Raw genomic sequence first — 17,477 nt, 5'->3', positions numbered from 1 at the left:
CAGATGACTCCAGCGAAGCAGGCTAAGTTACCTCAGAAAAGCCAATGCAAGCCAAGACACGACCAAACACACCACAATGGCGTCGCTTATCCATCCAGACTCACAGCCGTCCCAGGGATGATAAATTGGCTAGGTTGCCTTTTGCAAATGACTTTATCAGCTACAAAGCAACTAATGCCAGATCCATGCAGTCTGGCAACTGGCTGCTCGCTCCTGTGCAAGGTCGCTGTCTGCAGTTGCCCTAATGGCCATCAGTGTCATTCTGATTCTTACACATAGGCCTAGTAGGCCTACCTTTAAATTGGTGAGAACATCCAAGTGTAGCAAAACATCCTCTGAACGATGTAGGGATAGGGGATGAATTGACATGACTGTCCCCTTCCCTGATGTCCATTTGTCCTAGTCTCTACTTTTCCAGGACAAATTGAGAATATTAAAACAAAGGTGACCAGGTGGCATTATTACCAGTGCCTACAACCTGGTGTGTACTGTATCTTAGATGACATTAGCTGGGATTTGTGAGCTATACATTGATGATCAAATTTACAGTGTAAACACCAACAAGTTTTAGATTTATCTCCAACAGGCAATTTGTGGATCATGACTCATAGCATGCTACCTAAGCGTAATTCTAACTTGTGACAACCACAAGCAATCACAATCAATGAGTCAAGTCTATTCAGGTAAAATCAAACAAATCATTTTATAGCCCAATATCACAAATCACAAAATTACCTCAAGGGGCTTCACAATATGTATTCCACAGCACAGGCTACATGGGGCAGATTTCCTACAGGGTGAGCAATGGAGGAAACAGTATTGGATCCCTCTCCTGGGATTGTAAAGACATGTAATATGCATGCAAAATGCCAGTATGGACAATCTGGGTGACAAAATGAGAGATAAATTCAGGAGGATGACAATGTCAGATCAACACAAGTGTTTTACAGTATGTTTCACATTATTGTTGTTGCCAGAAAGTTAAGTTTAAAGTTTTGGTTTAAAGTGCACATGTCTGGGGGCTTTGCCAGTTTTTGTTGATTTTTTTGTCTTTTTGGTTCTAGCAGAATGTCTAGTGGGGAAAGCGCAATTGAAAAAATGTAACCCTAACCCTTGTTTTAACCCTCTGAGGTCGATTGACGCAAAAATCACGTGACCAATTTAAGATGACGTAGTAGCGAGACAGAGCCTCTGTGAGTCTCAATTTTTAAATCATGTTGACGGGCCAAGTAAAACCAGATTTACGATATATTATGTATGCCATGATTTTTCGCTAACCTTGCCGTCACGTTTGCTGCGCATTTGGTGCAGGAAGACACGGTAAAAACAGGCTTCTCTCACGAAAGTCTCCGCAAGCAGGAAGTGTTTGCAAGCAAAAAAACATGTTCCTATTGGTGGAAAAAGGCACCACACCAGCCAACCATGAAATTATATGGCAAACTACGTGATTTGGTTGCTGAGGAACATGGGGAAGATGTGAGAGGGTCGCCGGCGGATGACTGACAGCAGCAGTGCTGGTTACACCCCGCCTTTCCGAAACCCCGCTGTTCCAAACATAGACTTCAATTCATCGTAATGGCGGGGTTTCCCTCTTTTTTCAAAGACCCCGCTATTCCGAAAAGTCTATTGGGGAAACCCCTCTATTCCGAAATCCCCCCACTCCGAACTAACCCTTACCTTAACCCACTTCAGAAATGTGTGGGCGGCTGGAAGTGGGGATTTCAGCACCACGGATAGCGGTGTTTAATTTCGGAGAGCTGTGGGTCGGAACAGCGGTGTGTCGGAGTGGGGGGGTTTCGGAATGGAGGGGTGTCGCAATGGAGGTGTGTCGGAATGTCACAACGTCCCCAGCAGTGCCGGTGACAGAGACATCGAGTTTTGAGAGTTGAGAGATTTGTGACATATAGTGTGTTTGAGTGCATAGTTAGTGTTTTATGTAGTGTGTGGTGTAGTCGTTTTTTTGTTTAATGACTCAAAACAATGAGGAGACTGCTGAATGTGGAGAAGGCAGTGCAGCTCTTCATTGAGCTGGAGGGAGCCCTGAGCCTGAGGCATTGCCTGCATTTAAATGTAAAAAGTTACATATAACTTTGTAAATTTCAAAAACTCATGCACACATTTAGCAAACAACAATTTATATTTGCGTTATAGATAATAATAATGGTTGGTGGTTTTCATAGTAAAAAAAAAAAAAACTCCTACTCGGATTTTATGTTTTTTTGTGATTTTAGGTCAATTGTGTTAATACAATATGTCAAAATGAAAAAATAACTGCACAGTCACATATGTGAGGTTGTGCGGAAAATAACGACACCAAACAAGGCAAGGTAAATAGTTTTTAAGGTGAAATATGATGGTAAAATCAAAAATAGTCAAAAACTACCCCAAACTATACCCCAGACCCCAAAGGGTTAGCTGTTGAAAGACTTTTGAATATTGATGTTATCAAACTTTTACGTGTGTTAATAGTCCAATTCCAATAGTTAAGGAAATTATCAGTGATCCTAGTGAGGATATTTTTGTCTTAGGATGAAGTGGGAATGTTGTCATAATGTTTTAATGTTTAAATATTTTAAAGTTACTGCAAAATATTTATAGATTTTTTTCAAAGCATGTTATCCAAATCTGAAATAGTATCATTCCAGGAACATCAAAAACTTTAATCTAAAAATGTTTTAAGAACATTTGGGCATAATGTTCTGACAGGGCTTTTAGTAAACATTTTAAGAAGGTTATCAATAAACATTTTTGTAATGTTTTTAGAGAACGTTATCATCAAATATTCTGGGAACTTAAAGAAAACTTCCCGCTGAGAACGTTTTCAAGAACATCAGGGCATAACGTTCAAGCAATTTTGTCACTAAACATTTTAAGGAGGTTATCACAAAACATTTTTAGAATATTTTTAGAGAACGTTAACCTCGAATATTCAGGGATATTTAGAACTTGATGTTCGGGGCGGCTATAGCTCAGTGGGTAGAGCAGATCATCTAGTGATCGGAGGGTCTCTGGTTCGAATCTCAGCTATCCCGGGTTGGGTTGAGCTGCGTGTCAAAGTGGCCTTGAGGAAAATACTGAACCCCAAATTACTCCTGATGTGCAGTTGTTACCTTGCATGGCAGCCTCCACCATCAGTGTATGAATGTGTGTGTGAATGGGTGAATGTGGCAAGTACTGGAAAAAGCGCTATATAAATGCAAGTCGATTTTTTAAAAATGTCCCACTGAGTACATTAGGGCATAACGTTCAAGCAATGTTGTCACTGAATATTTTAAGGAGGTTATCACAAAACATTTTTGTAATGTTTTTAGAGAACGTTATCCTCGAACATTCTGGGAACTTAACGAAAACTTCCCACTGAAAACATTACGAGAACATTATCAGTAGCATTCTCAGAACGTTTTTAGAACAATAAGTTGCTAGCTGGGGAATTGAATGTATTCTTGAGTCTATAAGGTAACTATAATATAATAATAAGATAACCTTGTTTGACTTGTGAAATGGGTGACTTAAAGAAAATGTTGGCTTTGTCTATTCTATACTAGGTACTTGTACTATATTAACTGGGTTAAATAGAATTGCATTACTAAAAAGAGACTAAAGTACAATTTCCATTGACTAAAATTAGACTGAAATGTCATCAGTTTTCGTCAACTAAAACTACGAAAATAGTCATGGATAATTCTGACTTAGATAAGCTAAAATGCTCAGACTTTTAGTCAACTGAAACTTTACTAGGTTAAAAACAGTATAAACATGACTTAAACTCATAAATACTAAAATGACAGTTTGACACAAAGCCTAGACTAAAGCTAAAATTAAAACAGGCCGCCAAAAACAACACTACCCCCCACCACAAAGTCTCTCGCCCTCGAGGGAGACACAAAACCAGTTGTAGTGAGAACCTACAGACATTTCAACAACACTATGTATGGAGGAAAACTACTTCCCCCCCAGAACAACACGCCATGAGCACCAGAGGCAGATGGTCATCCCAGTCCCACTAGTGTTGTGCAGTGCGAATAGCCAGTTGCTGACCCAAGGTGCGGTAAAAATCTTTCCACTAACCCATCACTCTGGGGTCGCAAAGGAGTGGTGCAGGTCTTGTGTGCTCCCAGACGTTCACACATGGTGGCACACACCAGGGACTCAAAATTTCTCCCCTTGTCGAAATATATAGTCTGGAGCCTGGAGCTCCTCTAACCACCTGGCCACTTGCCCCTCCGGATCTTTCAATGTCATGAGCCACTGAAGAGCAGAATGGTCAGTCCGCACCTTGAACAACAAACCACACAGGTGATATTTGAAGTGCCTGATTGACAGTACCACCGCCCAGAGCTCCCTGCGGGTGATGCAATATCGCCTCTCTTGCTTGTTGAATGCCTGGCTGAAGTAAGCAACCACTCGCTCCCCTTCCGCACCACCTGGGACAGCACACCTCCCACACCCACAATGCTCGCGTCTGTGTCCAGGATGAAAGGCAAGGAGGGGTCAGCTGGGGCCAGCACTGGAGCCTCGCTCAGGGCACGCTGGAGAACTGCTGCTGAACGCCTCCTGACATTTCTCAGTCCATACAAAGTCTCTATCCTTTTGCGGGAGCTGGAACAGGGGTGTGGTGTTGCAGGCAAAACCCTGTACAAACCTCTGACAGTAAGAAGCCAAGCCCAAGAAACTTTTCAGCTGCTTCTGGTTGATGGGGGGGCCAATCAGTGATGGCCTGCACCTTCTCCTTCACGGTGCTGATGCCCTCCCCTCCCACCTTGTGTCCTAGAAAGTACACCTCACGTTGCATGAAGTGACACTTGTCTGGGTGCAGTCTCAGGTCAGCTGCTCTGATTCTTGTCAGCACCAGCCGCAGGGAACCCAGGGCAGCCTCAAAGGAGCTGCCATGCACCAGGAAGTCATCAAGATAGACCAGGCACTGCTGACGGGGTACACCAGCCAGCACCTTGTCCATCAACCTGGCAAGGTGGCAGGAGCATTACATAGTCCAAACTTGAACTGCCACAGCCTTCGCCCAGTGCAGAAGGCTGTCTTGGGGCTTGACTCACCTGGTAATATCCGCTGCAGAGGTCCAGGGATGAGAACCAGGAGGACCCTGAGACCAGGTCCAGTGACTCATCAATGCAAGGCAGGGGGTATGAATCCTTCTGGTCTGTAGTCTGAGCAGAGCTGCCTGACTTTCTCATAGACCATGACAACGGCTACTGCCCACAGGCTATCTGAAGGTTCAATGAGGTCTGCCTGTAGCATTATCACAGGCCTGCTGACGAGCCAGGGGGAGGCGTCGAGGGCAACACTTGATGTGCATCCCCTGTGTCGACCTTGTGCTGCAAAAGATGAGTTCTCCCCACCTCTATATCACTCAGAGCAAAACAGTCTTGAAACTCCAGCAGCCCCTGCTACAGCTGTTCTTGCTGCTGCAGGTTCAGGTTACTACAGTTCCTCTCCCATATCTCTCTCACTGCAGCCAACACCCTCTCCTACCCCATCTGTGGTAATGATGGTGGGGCTGCTGCGGAGAGATCCCTGCTTGGGCTGATGGAGCAATTCTCACTTTGGGGGGGAGACACAGGAGACAGGGACCTGGGAAAGGAGTGGGCAACTACAGTCTCTACTGCATTAGCTGCATGATTGCCAGGGAACGTGTCAGGAAGAAGCCGGAGGAACAAGGTGATAACTGGCCCCTCTTGAAAACAAACTGTCCCTCTTAGGAGATCCAGCTGGCAGCCTGTCGCCCTTAAGAAGTCAAGGTCCAGGATACATGGGTCCTGTACTGCAGCTATCCATGCTGGGTGATGCAGCATTCTTCCCCCCACGGTCACAGACAGCACGCCCCTGCCCTTCATAGGAGCCAGCTCATCTGTGACTGTGCGTAGTCGCACCAAGGTGGGCTCGAGCTGGTACCACATCTGGTCTCACCACAGTCACTGTCGCCCCTGTACCCACTAGTGCACAGCCCCCCCCCCCCCCCGGCACTGTGACGAGAATGTGACAAGAGTCACCTGCAGAGGCTTGCCCCACCGCAACAACTGGCTCCCAGCCTGACTTGTCAGAGTCACCTGTTTTTGGGAGAAGTGGTGCCTGGCTCCCCCGGCTGTGATGTTGGGCACCTTCGGACTGTGGTGAGGGATGTGGCAGCCGTATTACAGATTGGGCTGATGTTTGGGTCCGCTTAGCCCCCTCTATGTGGACCCTGAGTCGTTTCCTTAAGCCTGGCGTGAGTTGGGGCACTCTCTGACCAAATGTCCAGCTTGGCCACACCCCGAGCATATCCTGGGCCCTGGGCGTGTTCAACTGGATGGGTTCATACACTGGGATTTTATGATTTCAGAGGCTGCTTTCAGTTATTTTAAACATTTCCATGAACACAGTCATGTACTGTATGTATGTATGTATGTATGGTGCCGGCTCGGCACAGAATTCAGACTCAGCAGTCCTCACCATACAGGAAGTCAACCGGGTCGGGTTAGGCAGGGCTGAGCTTCCAGGGTGAGAATAGTGCAATAGAGTGGAATACAGAATAGGCAGGAGTGTGATTATATGATTAGGCTGATACAGAGTAAGCCACGCAGAATAAGTGTGTTTTCAGGTGAGATTCAAAAGTGGAGACAGTGTCAGAAGTGCGAATGTCTAGTGGGAGAGAGATCCAGAGGCTGGGGGCAGATCGGCTGAAAGCTCTTGATCCCATCCCATGGATCAGATCAGCAAATTATGATGGTGCCAGGTTATGAAGGATCTTGAAAGTGAGGAGTAGAAGTTAAATCAATGCAGTATTTGATAGGGAGTCAATGGAGTTGCTGCAGGGCTGGAGTGATGTGTTCAGCAACGGGAACGAGCAGCTGCGTTCTGGACCAGTTGGAGTTTATGGAGTGATTTCCGAGGAAGACCATGGAGGAGAGAATTACAGTAGTCCAGACGAGATATAACCAGGGTGTTTACAAGAATGGCAGTGCAGGCTGGTGTGAGCGTGGGACGGAGGTGGTTGATGTTGCATAGATAGAAGTATGCAGAACGGGTAACATTATTGATGTGGGCTTCAAAGGTTAATGTAGTAAACAAAAAAGTGTGAAATAACACAAAACATGTTTTATATTTTAGCCACCCTTTGCTTTGAGTACTGCTTCGCACACTCTTGGCATTCTCTTGATTAGCTTCATGAGGTAGTCACCTGAAATGTTTTTTCCAACAATCTTGAAGGAGCTCCCAGAGATGTTGAGCACTTGTTGGCCCTTTTGCCTTCACTCTGCAGTCCATCTCATCCCAAACCATTTTGATTGGGTTTAAGTTAGGTGACTGTGGAGGTAAGGTCATCTGCCGCGGCACTCCATCAGTCTCCTTCTTGGTCAAATAGCCCTTACACAGCCTTGAGGTGTGTTTGGGGTCATTGTTCTGTTGAAAAATAAATGATGGTCCAACAAAACGCAAACCAGATGAGTCACCTGAAATTGTTTTCCAACAGTCTTGAAGGAGTTCCCAGATATGCTGAGCACTTGTCGGCCTTTTTGCCTTCACTCTGCGGTTTTTGGGTCATTGTCCTGTTGAAAAATAAATGATGGTCCAACTAAATGCAAACCGGATGGGATGGCATATCACTGCAGGATGCTGTGGTAGCCCTGCTGGTTCAGTGTGCCTTCAGTTTTGAATAAATCCCCAACAGTGTTGCCAACAAAGCAGCCCTACACAATCACACCCCTTCCTCCATGCTTCACGGTGGGAACCATGCATGTAGAGACCATCCGTTCACCTTTTTTGCATTGTTTATTTACTTAGCAGCAGAGGTGACTTTTGGTCTTCCTTTCCTGGGGCGGGCCTCATGTGGGCCAGTTTCATCATAGCACTTCATGCTTTTTGCAACTGCACTTGCGGACACATTCAAGTTTTTGCAATTTTCCAGACTGACTGACCTTCAGTTCTTAACGATGGACTGTCGTTTCTCTTTACTTAGTTGACACAACTGATGGTCCCAACCCAATTAAGAAGGCAAGAAATTCCACAAATGAACCCTGACAAGGCACACCTGTGAAGTGAAAACCATTTCAGGTGACTACATCTGTTATGACCCGGTCTATGTTATAGCTGGTCCCTGTTTTTGGCTTCTGGCTCCTCTCGTTCCAGATCCCCCTTCCCTGCTCGTTTAGTTTCGTCCTCCTCCCTGATTGTCCGCCCTGATGACTTTCACCTGGTGTTAGTGTGTGTGTATAAATAGTCCCTGTGTTCCGCTGTTCGTTGCCAGTTTGCCTTCTTGTCCCCAAGCAGAAATGTCCCAGCTCTTTCCCTGTTCAGTTTGTAATTCATTTTGAGATGCAAACTGCTTCTTTCCCGATGGACCGCGTCAAGGTGGCATATATGATCTTGCATCTCTCCAGCCATGCCAAAGCATGGGCCATGGTGGAGTGGGGGGGGTGGGAGGCGGCCAGAGCTCTAATGGGGATTCGTCAAGGCAGACATAGGGTGGCAGACTACACCACTGAATTCTGCACCCTGGCAGTGGACAGTGGCTGGAAGTCTTTTTTTTTTTAATAGATAAACAGCTCTTCGAGAGGGAGAGGGATAAGTTCAAATCAGTTACTACCGTCAGCCAGAGGGGGCAGTCTGCTGCAGCCTCTCTTTCGTGGCATACTCCTCCTCATTTCAGCTAGGGAGTCAAGTCAACAGCGCCCCCTGTGGTTGAGGAGGAGCCGCTGCATCTACTGTTCACAATTGGGGCACTTTATTGCTTCATGCCTGGTAAAAGGCCACCAATGATAAAGAGCACTGGTGAGCCGTACCCTTTCCTCTACTGGTTCTACGCGTCATCTGGTTCAGGCTAAGCTGGTCTCTGCCATGCAAGAACTCTTCCAACCAGTTTAAGTGGACTCTGGAGCTGATGAGAATTTTATGGACTGGAGATTGGCAAAGCAGCTTGGTTTGAGCCTATTACCTCTACCGAAGCCTCTGGAGGCCAGCTCACTAGACGGACGACTGTTGTGCAAGGTAACACACTGCACACAACCTATCCAGCTCATTATGGCTAAAGATCATACTGAATTTTTGAGTTTTCATCTGATCAACTCTCCATCTCATCCTCACCCCGGGCCTCCCCTGGCTCGCTAAGCACAACCCTCATGTCAACTGGTCATCTGGGGAGATTTTGGGTTGGAGTAAGTATTGCTTGTCTGCCTGCTCCCCTTCTGAGCCTGTTCCTGCACCTCTATCCTCCTCGCACCCGGCTTCATCTAACGCAGACTCCCTGGATCTCTCTGGTGTTCCTTCCTGCTACCTGGATTTAAAGGAGGTGTTTAACAAAGCCTGAGCTACTTTGTTGCCTCCTCATCGGCTGTATGACTTCTGTGTTGATCTCCTTCCTGGTTCGTCTCCTCCCAGAGGCCGGCTCTACTCGCTGTCTGCTCCAGAGAACGAGGCAATGCAGACCTACATTCAGTCCTCTCTGAAGGCTGGAATCATGCGGCCGTCCTCCTCTCCTGCTAGGGCAGGATTTTTCTTTGTGGACAAAAATCGATGCATAGACTATTGAGGTTTGAACGACATCACCATTCGGAAAAGGTACCTTCCTCTAATTTCTTCCGCATTTGAACTGCTGCAAGATACTACATTTTTCACGAAGCTAGACCTTCACAATGCTTACCATCTTGTGAAAATAAGGGAGGGGGATGAGTGGAAGACTGCTTTCAACACTCCCAGTGGACATTACGAATTTTTGGTAAAGCCTTTTGGATTGACTAATGCTCCGGCTATGTTATAGGCATTAGTGAATGATGTTCTCCGTGATATGCTTGATAAGTTCATCTATGTGTACTTTGTGTGCCTTATCTTCTCTGCTGATGAACAGACGCACATGCAACATGTGTGCCAGGACTGCGACGTCTCCTCGACAACCAGCTTTTTTTAAAAGCCGAGATAGATGTGTCCACTGTGTAATTTTTGGGTTTTGTTGTGTCAGGCGATAGCATCCAGATGGACCTTGCCAAGGTCACTGCGGTGGTGGATTGGCCCACTCCCACTAGCCATAAGCTAGTCCAATGATTCCTAGGGTTTGCTAACTTTTAACGATGATTCATTTGTACTTTCAGTACGATTGCTGGTCCTCTGCATGCTCTAACCTTTCCCCAGGTTCCGTTCCAGTGGAGCTCCCAGGTGGACCTTGCCTTTCGGAAGCTAAGAGAGAGTTTCACCTTGGCACCTATCCTCATGCTTCCAGATACCAGTCATCAATTTGTGGTGGAGGTGGATGCTTCGGACCTGGGCGTTGGGGCGGTCCTCTCTCAGCGGTCCCAGGCCGATAACAAGCTGCATCCCTGCGCCTTTCTGTCTAGAAGATGCTCACCCGCGGAACAGAACTATTATGTGGGCAATTGGGAGCTCTTAGCTGTCAAGGTGGCTCTGGAGGAATAGCGTCACTGGTTGGAGGGAGCTAAACACCCATTGCTAGTTTGGACAGACCACAAGAACTTGGAGTACATTTGGTCTGCAAAGCATCTCAACTCCAGACAAGCCACGTGGGCACTGTTTTTTAACCAATTTGACTTTTCACTGTCTTATCCACCCAGCTCCAAGAATGTGAAGAATGTTAAGCTGGATGCCCTGTCCTGCCTGTTCGACCCAAACTCCAGCACAAAAACCCTCAGCTCTATCCTGCCCCCTTCCTGCACGGTGGGGGCAATCACCTGGGGAAACGAAAAAAAAGGTCAGACAAGCGAATATTGACACGGTTATACCTGACGGTTGCCCCCAGAACCGGTTGTTTGTGCATGTCTCTCTTCGTTCGCAGGTGATCCACTGGGCCCACACCTCCCTCCTGTCCTGTCACCCGGGGATCAAAAGAACCTGTTTTGAGACAACGATTCTGGTGGCCCGCTATGGAGAAGGAGTTGGGTGAATACATGGCCGCCTGTCCTGTGTGCGCTGGAAACAAAGTGTCTTGCCCCCTGGCAGGGCTCCTATGCCCCCTTCCAGTGCCTCATCGCCCTTGGTCTGACATCACCCTGGACTTTATCACCGGTTTGCCTCCCTCGGAAGGTAACACAACCGTCTTTACTGTTGTGGGTAGAGTTTCTAATATGGTTAATTTTGTCCTTCTGCCTAAGCTGCCCTCCACCAAGGAAACGGCACAGGTAATGTTGCGGCATGTTTTCAGGCTACATGGGTTCCCTAAGTACGTGGTATCAGACCGGGGGCTACAATTCGCCTCCTGTTTTTGGAAAGCCTTCTGCTCCCTCTTGGGCACTACGGTCAGCCTCACATCTGGGTACCATCCCCAAGTCATTGGCCAGTCCGAGCGTTTGAACCAGGGGCTGAAGACCAGTCTACGTTGCCTGGTATCACAGAACCTAGCTACATGGAGCAGATATCTTATATTATATGGGTTAAGTATGCCCATAACACCCTGCCCTGTTCTTCCTCTGGTCTCTCCCCCTTCCAGTGTGCCTATGGTTATCAGCCGCCATTGTTCCCAGTCTTGGAAGAGGAGGTCAGCGTCCCATCAGCCCAGGCCCTCAATTGTCGTTGCCGCCGGGTCCGGACCGGAGAACGTCAAATTCTGCTTCGAAGTTCTGCTAGGTCCAAGAGAGCAGCGGACCTCTTGAGAATCGCAGCCCCTTCCTACAGACCTGGTTAGATAGTGTGGTTGTCATCTAAAGATCTCCGCCTGAGGGTCGAATCACGCAACTGAGCTCCTCGCTTTGGTGGTCCTTTCCCTATCTCCAAGGTGTTTAATCAGGCAGCTGTGCGGCTCAAGCTCCCCAGGTCCCTGAAGGTTCACCAAACAGTCCATGTGGCCCGGGTCAAGCCAGTGAAGGAGAGCGCTCGGGTCCCAGCCTTCAGACCCAGCCTCCAGACCCCCACTGCCGCCCCGGTTCATCGATGGTGGCCTGGTGTTTTCTGTGAAGCGGCTTCTGGCAGTTCGACGGCGGGGCCGTGGTCACCAGTACCTGGTAGATTGGGAGGGATTTGGTCCGGAAGAGAGGTGCTGGATCGCATCCAGTAACATTATGAACCCTACCCTCATCCAGGATTCAGCAACGCCACCCTGACCAGGGGTACTGTTATGACCCAGTCTATGTTATAGTTGGTCCCTGTTTTTGTCTTGTGTATTTACCTCTCCTCTCGTTCCAGATCCCCCTACACTGCTCATGTAGTTTCATCCTCCTTCCTGATTGTCTGTCTCTGCCCTCCATACTTTCACCTGGTATTATTGTGTGTGTGTGTGTGTATAAATAGTCCTTGTGTTCCTGTGTTCCTTGGCAGTTCGTCCTCTTGTCCCTGTGCAGAAACGTCTTTTGTTGTCCATCCTTTTGTTCTGAGCGTCTACTAGTGTTGCCTGGTTTTGACAACAGTCTGTTTCCATCAACCTTGCCTCTGCCTGATCCCTGCCTGATTTGTTTGCCTCTGCCAACTGACTGCCTGTGTACCGATCTCCTGCCTCTGCCTGATCCCTGTCTGATTTCTTTTTCTCCGCTGCTGGACTACCCGTGTATCGAACCTGTTTCCTAGTAAAGACCGTTACCTTGCCCAACTCTTTGTTGTATCGTGCTATTGAGTCCAAACTATTGTTGTGGTGTCACTGGTCATGATAACCTCATGAAGCTCATTGAGAGGAGGCCAAGGGTCTGCAGCTCTGTCAACAAAGCAAAGGGTGGCTACTTTGACGAATCGAAAATATGAAACATATTTAGAGTTACTTCACACGTTTTTGTTTACTACATAATTAGGGGGCCGGGGCCGAGGGAACGCGTTTGCAAGCAGACGCGGTTTTTTAGGACTAGCGGTGCTAGGAACCCTGTTGTAGTTGTAAAGATTTTTATTTTTCTGCTGCTAAAAGTGGTGCTGCAGGCTAAATAATGTAAGGGAGGGCGGTGCAATTTGGAGGGTTGGTGCAGACACTTGCACGTACCTCAGACACAAAAAACTACATATATCTGCCTGCAGGGGGCGCTATAACCTAGGCCAACGCGTTTTTGCCTATAACTCCTACACTGTATGTCGCACATTCAAAAACCTTGTATTCCCAGATTCCCTAAATAGAGGTGAATTACTTTGCAATTGCCACGCCCACTTCCGCCTAGAAAGTTTGTTGGCAAAAACTGGAAAACCTACTTTTTCGAACTCCTCCTTGGGATTGTGTCCAATCTGCGTGAAACTTGGCACGTACACTCTTCAGCAGGACCTGATCTAAATTCATCAAAAGAATTTTGCTCGGTCAAAAAATGCACAAATTATTAACGAACAAATTTCTGTAGCTAGCTATAACAATCTAAACTTTTTGATATCTCAGTCAAACTAAATAATATTAACACCAAATTTGAGATCCTTGCGACTGGGAAGGGATGAGCCGAATTTGGCGAATTTTGGCCACTAGGGGGCGCTAAAAATATGGGAAGTTTATATCTCCTGAACAGCTACACCGATTTTTACGAAATTTGGTCGGTATGATAGGCCCAATCCTTAGGCCATATGTTGAGGGTCGTCATGACTGGTCAATGTGGGCGTGGCTATAGGACGCAGTTCTTCCATACCAAAAATTGCACATATAGTCCACTAGGTTGTGCAACAATGGATGCAATCGCATTTTTGCCTGTGACTTCCACATTTTAAATAACACATTCGCAAACCTTATATCCATATGTTCCCTGAATAGAGCTGGGTTTTCTGACATAAGACAATGCTGCACATTTCGTTTGCTAAATCATCACATATGAAAAAACCTGCTTTTTCTAACTCCTCCTACAATTTAAGCGCAATCTCTCTGAAACTTTGCACATAGAATCTCCAGATGTGTCTAATGAAAAGTTGTCCAAAGAATTTTGGCACTCCAAACAATCTGCTAGTTGTAACCAAACAATCTTTTTTGCTAGCTAAAAAACACATATTGTTTCATATTTCGGTCAAACTAAATGCTTTCAACATCAAACTTAGGTCAATTGTTCCTGACGTCATCCAGAGGCTTTGTGCCGTATTTGGTGCAAATTGGCCTATAGGTGACATTATACGGGATGTAAATGTGTTTTTGCCTTTAACTTCCACATTTTAAAAGAACACATTCATAAACTTCATGTATTTCCCGAATAGAGCTAGGTTTTCTGACAAAGGCCCCACCCACTTCTGCTGCACTTTTTCTATAGATAAGTAACGATTGGTCAAAGTGGGTGTGATTTAGTACAACAAATCCAAATCGGCACACATTTGGCCTTTTGCACTTCCAGTGCACTTCCCATTACACGGCCCACACATTGGCCTCTGTCCTCACTTTTGCCCCGAGCCTGTCATCCTTTGAGGCCAACTTCCGCAGGCTCTGCGTCGCGCGGGGGGCTTGGCCTCCATTCATAACTGCTTGCAGTTCTAGTTCCATATGTGTTCATTCATAGTTTTGATGCCTTCAGTGAGAATCTCCATTGTAAAAAGTCATGAAAATGAAGAAAAACCATTAAATGAGAAGGTGTGTCCTAACTTTTTGACTGGTACCTCCAAAGGAAACAAGTTGGGAGTTTTAAATAATCAGTTAAGTTCATCAGCTGTTCCATGTGCAAATAATGTGTATTTTAATGTATGGATAAACACATCAAATTTGTATGACCCGTCTGATCCATTGATTGAGATCCATGCACTCACAGAGGGACTCAGCAGCACTTCTCCTCCAACTTAGTTAAATATCAGTGTATTTTTTCCCATGCAGTCAAACAGAGTTGTTGATGGGACAGATGATTTTGAAACGGCGGGGCAGAGGGTCCAGCAGCTGAGGACCCCATCCTTTTCCCTCAGTGAGGACGAGTACTACTGTTTAATATGTTTTCCTGATGGCCAAAGGTGGAGATAAACATAAACCAAAGTCACCAACATTGAGGAGGATGAACAAAGAAGGCGTAATACTTCAATCTCTATGGAGAGGAACAGAGCAGCAGAGCTGAGGAGGAAGGAGGGCTGGGCTGGAAGGATAGTGATAAATGAGTTGCATGATGAAAAGCTGCCAGAGCTCAGCAGGTTCTCCTCTCTCTGGTGATGGAGACCTGGGAGGACACTGAACTCTGCTTTCAACAACTCCTCAACAGCTCCTGCAGGAAGACAATACATCCTCACTTTGAGTATATGCTGATTTCCATTCTACTTCCCTTCAGCTCTCTGCTCACTGCAGCTCTCAACCTGCTGGTCATCATCTCTATTTCCCACTTCAAGTAGACATTCATTTATTTGTTAAACTAATGAATAGCAGTAGAAAGTATTGACATTTAAACTGTGAGAAAGAGTAATATAATTGTATTTCAGTCATGTGTTCAATTTGCTGTTATCTGAATTATTGATAAATGATAATGATGAATTAATTCTGTTCTTCCTCTCCAGGCAGCTCCACACTCCTACAAACCTCCTCCTCCTCTCTCTGGCTGTCTCAGATTTCCTCTTTGGCCTCCTCATGGTCTTTCAAGTTGTCCTAATAGATGGCTGCTGGTACATCATGTGTACTCTGTTTCAGTATTTAAATTATATTATTACCTCAGCTTCAACAGGATCCATGGTGCTTATATCTGTTGACCGCTATGTGGCTATTTGTCATCCTTTGCATTACTTCAGTGAAATCACACAAAAAAGAGTTCAGTTGTGTGTTTGTCTGTGTTGGATATGTTCTGTAATTTTTCAAAGTCTGATCCTGAAGGATATATTGAAACAACCAGGCAGGTATCACTCCTGTGTTGGGGAGTGTACATATTTCATTAACTACATTGCTGGACTTGTAGATCTCACTTTTTCCTTCATTGTTCCCATTACTGTTATTGTTGTTTTGTATATGAGAATATTTGTAGTGGCTGTGTCTCAGGCTCGTGCCATGCGGTCTCATATTACAGCTGTAACACAAACAGGGAAAGTAACTGCAAAGAAATCTGAAATGAAAGCAGCCAGGACTCTTGGTGTTGTTGTAGTTTTGTTTCTAATATGTCTCTGCCCATATTATTCTGTTGCTCTTACAGGTCAAGATAACTTGCTCAATGATTCATCTTCTGTCTTTGTTTTTTGGTTGTATAGTTTTAACTCCTGTCTAAATCCTGTGGTTTATTCCTTTTGCTATCCCTGGTTCAGAAAATCAATTAACCTCATAGTTACATTCAAGATACTGCAGCCTGACTCCCGTAGGGCGAACATACTGTAGAAAGACACTACATGGAGCCTGAAATTGGACCCTGAGCATGAATAGACAAATGTACATGTCACGAGGGAGACTAATTAAATGCTACCATTTGATATTCTCTAAGAATGACTGAGTTGAGAACAATTATCCATTATTTCTTTAAAAAGAGCATCGGTTTAGCATGTAGTCTGTAAATATCAGGTGTGTAACCTTTTTTTGTGGTAGTGGCTGTCTGGTAAGCACAATGGAGTGAAGAAAACTGAGTTTCCATTCCCAACCTCTAGAAGTAAATAAAATCTACAAGAAATTCTAGAAATCCACAAGAAAGTGTTGGAAATTGTACTGTACATTTTATACTTTACTGAAGTCTGTGACCAACAGAATTGAGCAGGTACTGTTTCTTCATGCAGGATGCAAGCCAGGTCTTCAATGCAGCAATTTGGTATGTGAACACCTACAAACACATATAAAGCGAAGAGCCAAGAATTAACAGTAAGCCCAGAACCTGAGGAATGAAAAATAAATAAATAAATACTTTTTGACAAAATTGGAGCATAGCAGCCCACTTTAAATGACTTCTGCCTATTGGTCTATTCCTGGTCTAGTCATGTTTTGTTCTGATTCCATGTGGCTTCAATAAACCATTAAACAATTTAGACAAAAGGGTACATTTAAAAAAAAGAAAAAAAATACATCCCATCTCTGAGGGATTGTTCCTCGGCTTCATTACTTTTTAAAGAACAAAAAGTTTACGAGGAATACTATGAAAAAACAACATTCAATCCTTACAAATATACAATTCAAATAAACTTACTCTTCTTAATCATAGCTAAACTAAAATGTGCACCCCATACAGCCTTTAAATCCAACATTCAATCATTTGAGCACAGTGATATATTGTTGGGGACTTTTCTTTTTCAGTATGTTACTTACTAAGCCATGCAAGTGGAATGACTTCAGAATGAGATATATCAACAACTACAGATTGTTTGCCATGAAAGTTTGGATTGGATTTATGGTCCCTAGGGGAGGAAGTCTATTGACTGCGGATCCCCTAATTTCACCTCAAGTGCCACCACTAGTTTGACATTTGTTGCTTTTAGTGAAATGCCTTGAATCCTATAAAAATGAATGTCTTGCATTTGCTGGAGTCATGTGCTGCTGTCGTATAGTCCTTTTTGCTTAGGAAGGTTCCTAATTGAGTGAAATGACCAAGACGTGATGGCAACCACAAAATGAACACTTCCAATTCTATAAATTCTGAGAAATGGGGATCACTGCTCAGTACAGATGTCATTTAGCATAGGAAACACTGAACTATTCTTTATAAAAGGGAAGGAGATTTTTCTGTCCCACAATTCTT

General features: G+C 45.2%; 1 protein-coding gene across 1 annotated transcript; it reads left to right on the top strand.

Annotated features, from left to right (window-relative positions):
- Nucleotides 1-14,994: 14,994 nt before the first annotated feature.
- Nucleotides 14,995-16,360, top strand: LOC115588486 (trace amine-associated receptor 13c-like). Its single transcript, XM_030429125.1, has 2 exons — nt 14,995-15,167; nt 15,334-16,360. The coding sequence occupies exons 1-2, from the start codon at nt 14,995-14,997 to the stop codon at nt 16,133-16,135; spliced, it is 975 nt and encodes a 324-aa protein (XP_030284985.1). The 3' UTR covers nt 16,136-16,360.
- The last annotated feature ends 1,117 nt before the right edge of the window (nt 16,361-17,477 follow it).

This window comes from Sparus aurata, chromosome 9 (genome assembly GCF_900880675.1).
Source record: "Sparus aurata chromosome 9, fSpaAur1.1, whole genome shotgun sequence".
Taxonomy (NCBI): Eukaryota; Metazoa; Chordata; class Actinopteri; order Spariformes; family Sparidae; genus Sparus; species Sparus aurata.
The sequence above is the reverse complement of the archived record's forward strand: the minus strand, read 5'-3'. Positions and strand labels throughout refer to the sequence as shown.

Excerpts from the sequence above, each read along its gene's own strand:
- LOC115588486 (XM_030429125.1), top strand. The coding sequence starts at position 14,995 with ATGGAGACCTGGGAGGACACTGAACTCTGCTTTCAACAACTCCTCAAC. Across the intron at positions 15,168-15,333 it reads ATCTCTATTTCCCACTTCAA|GCAGCTCCACACTCCTACAA; the intron begins GTAGACATTCAT and ends CTTCCTCTCCAG.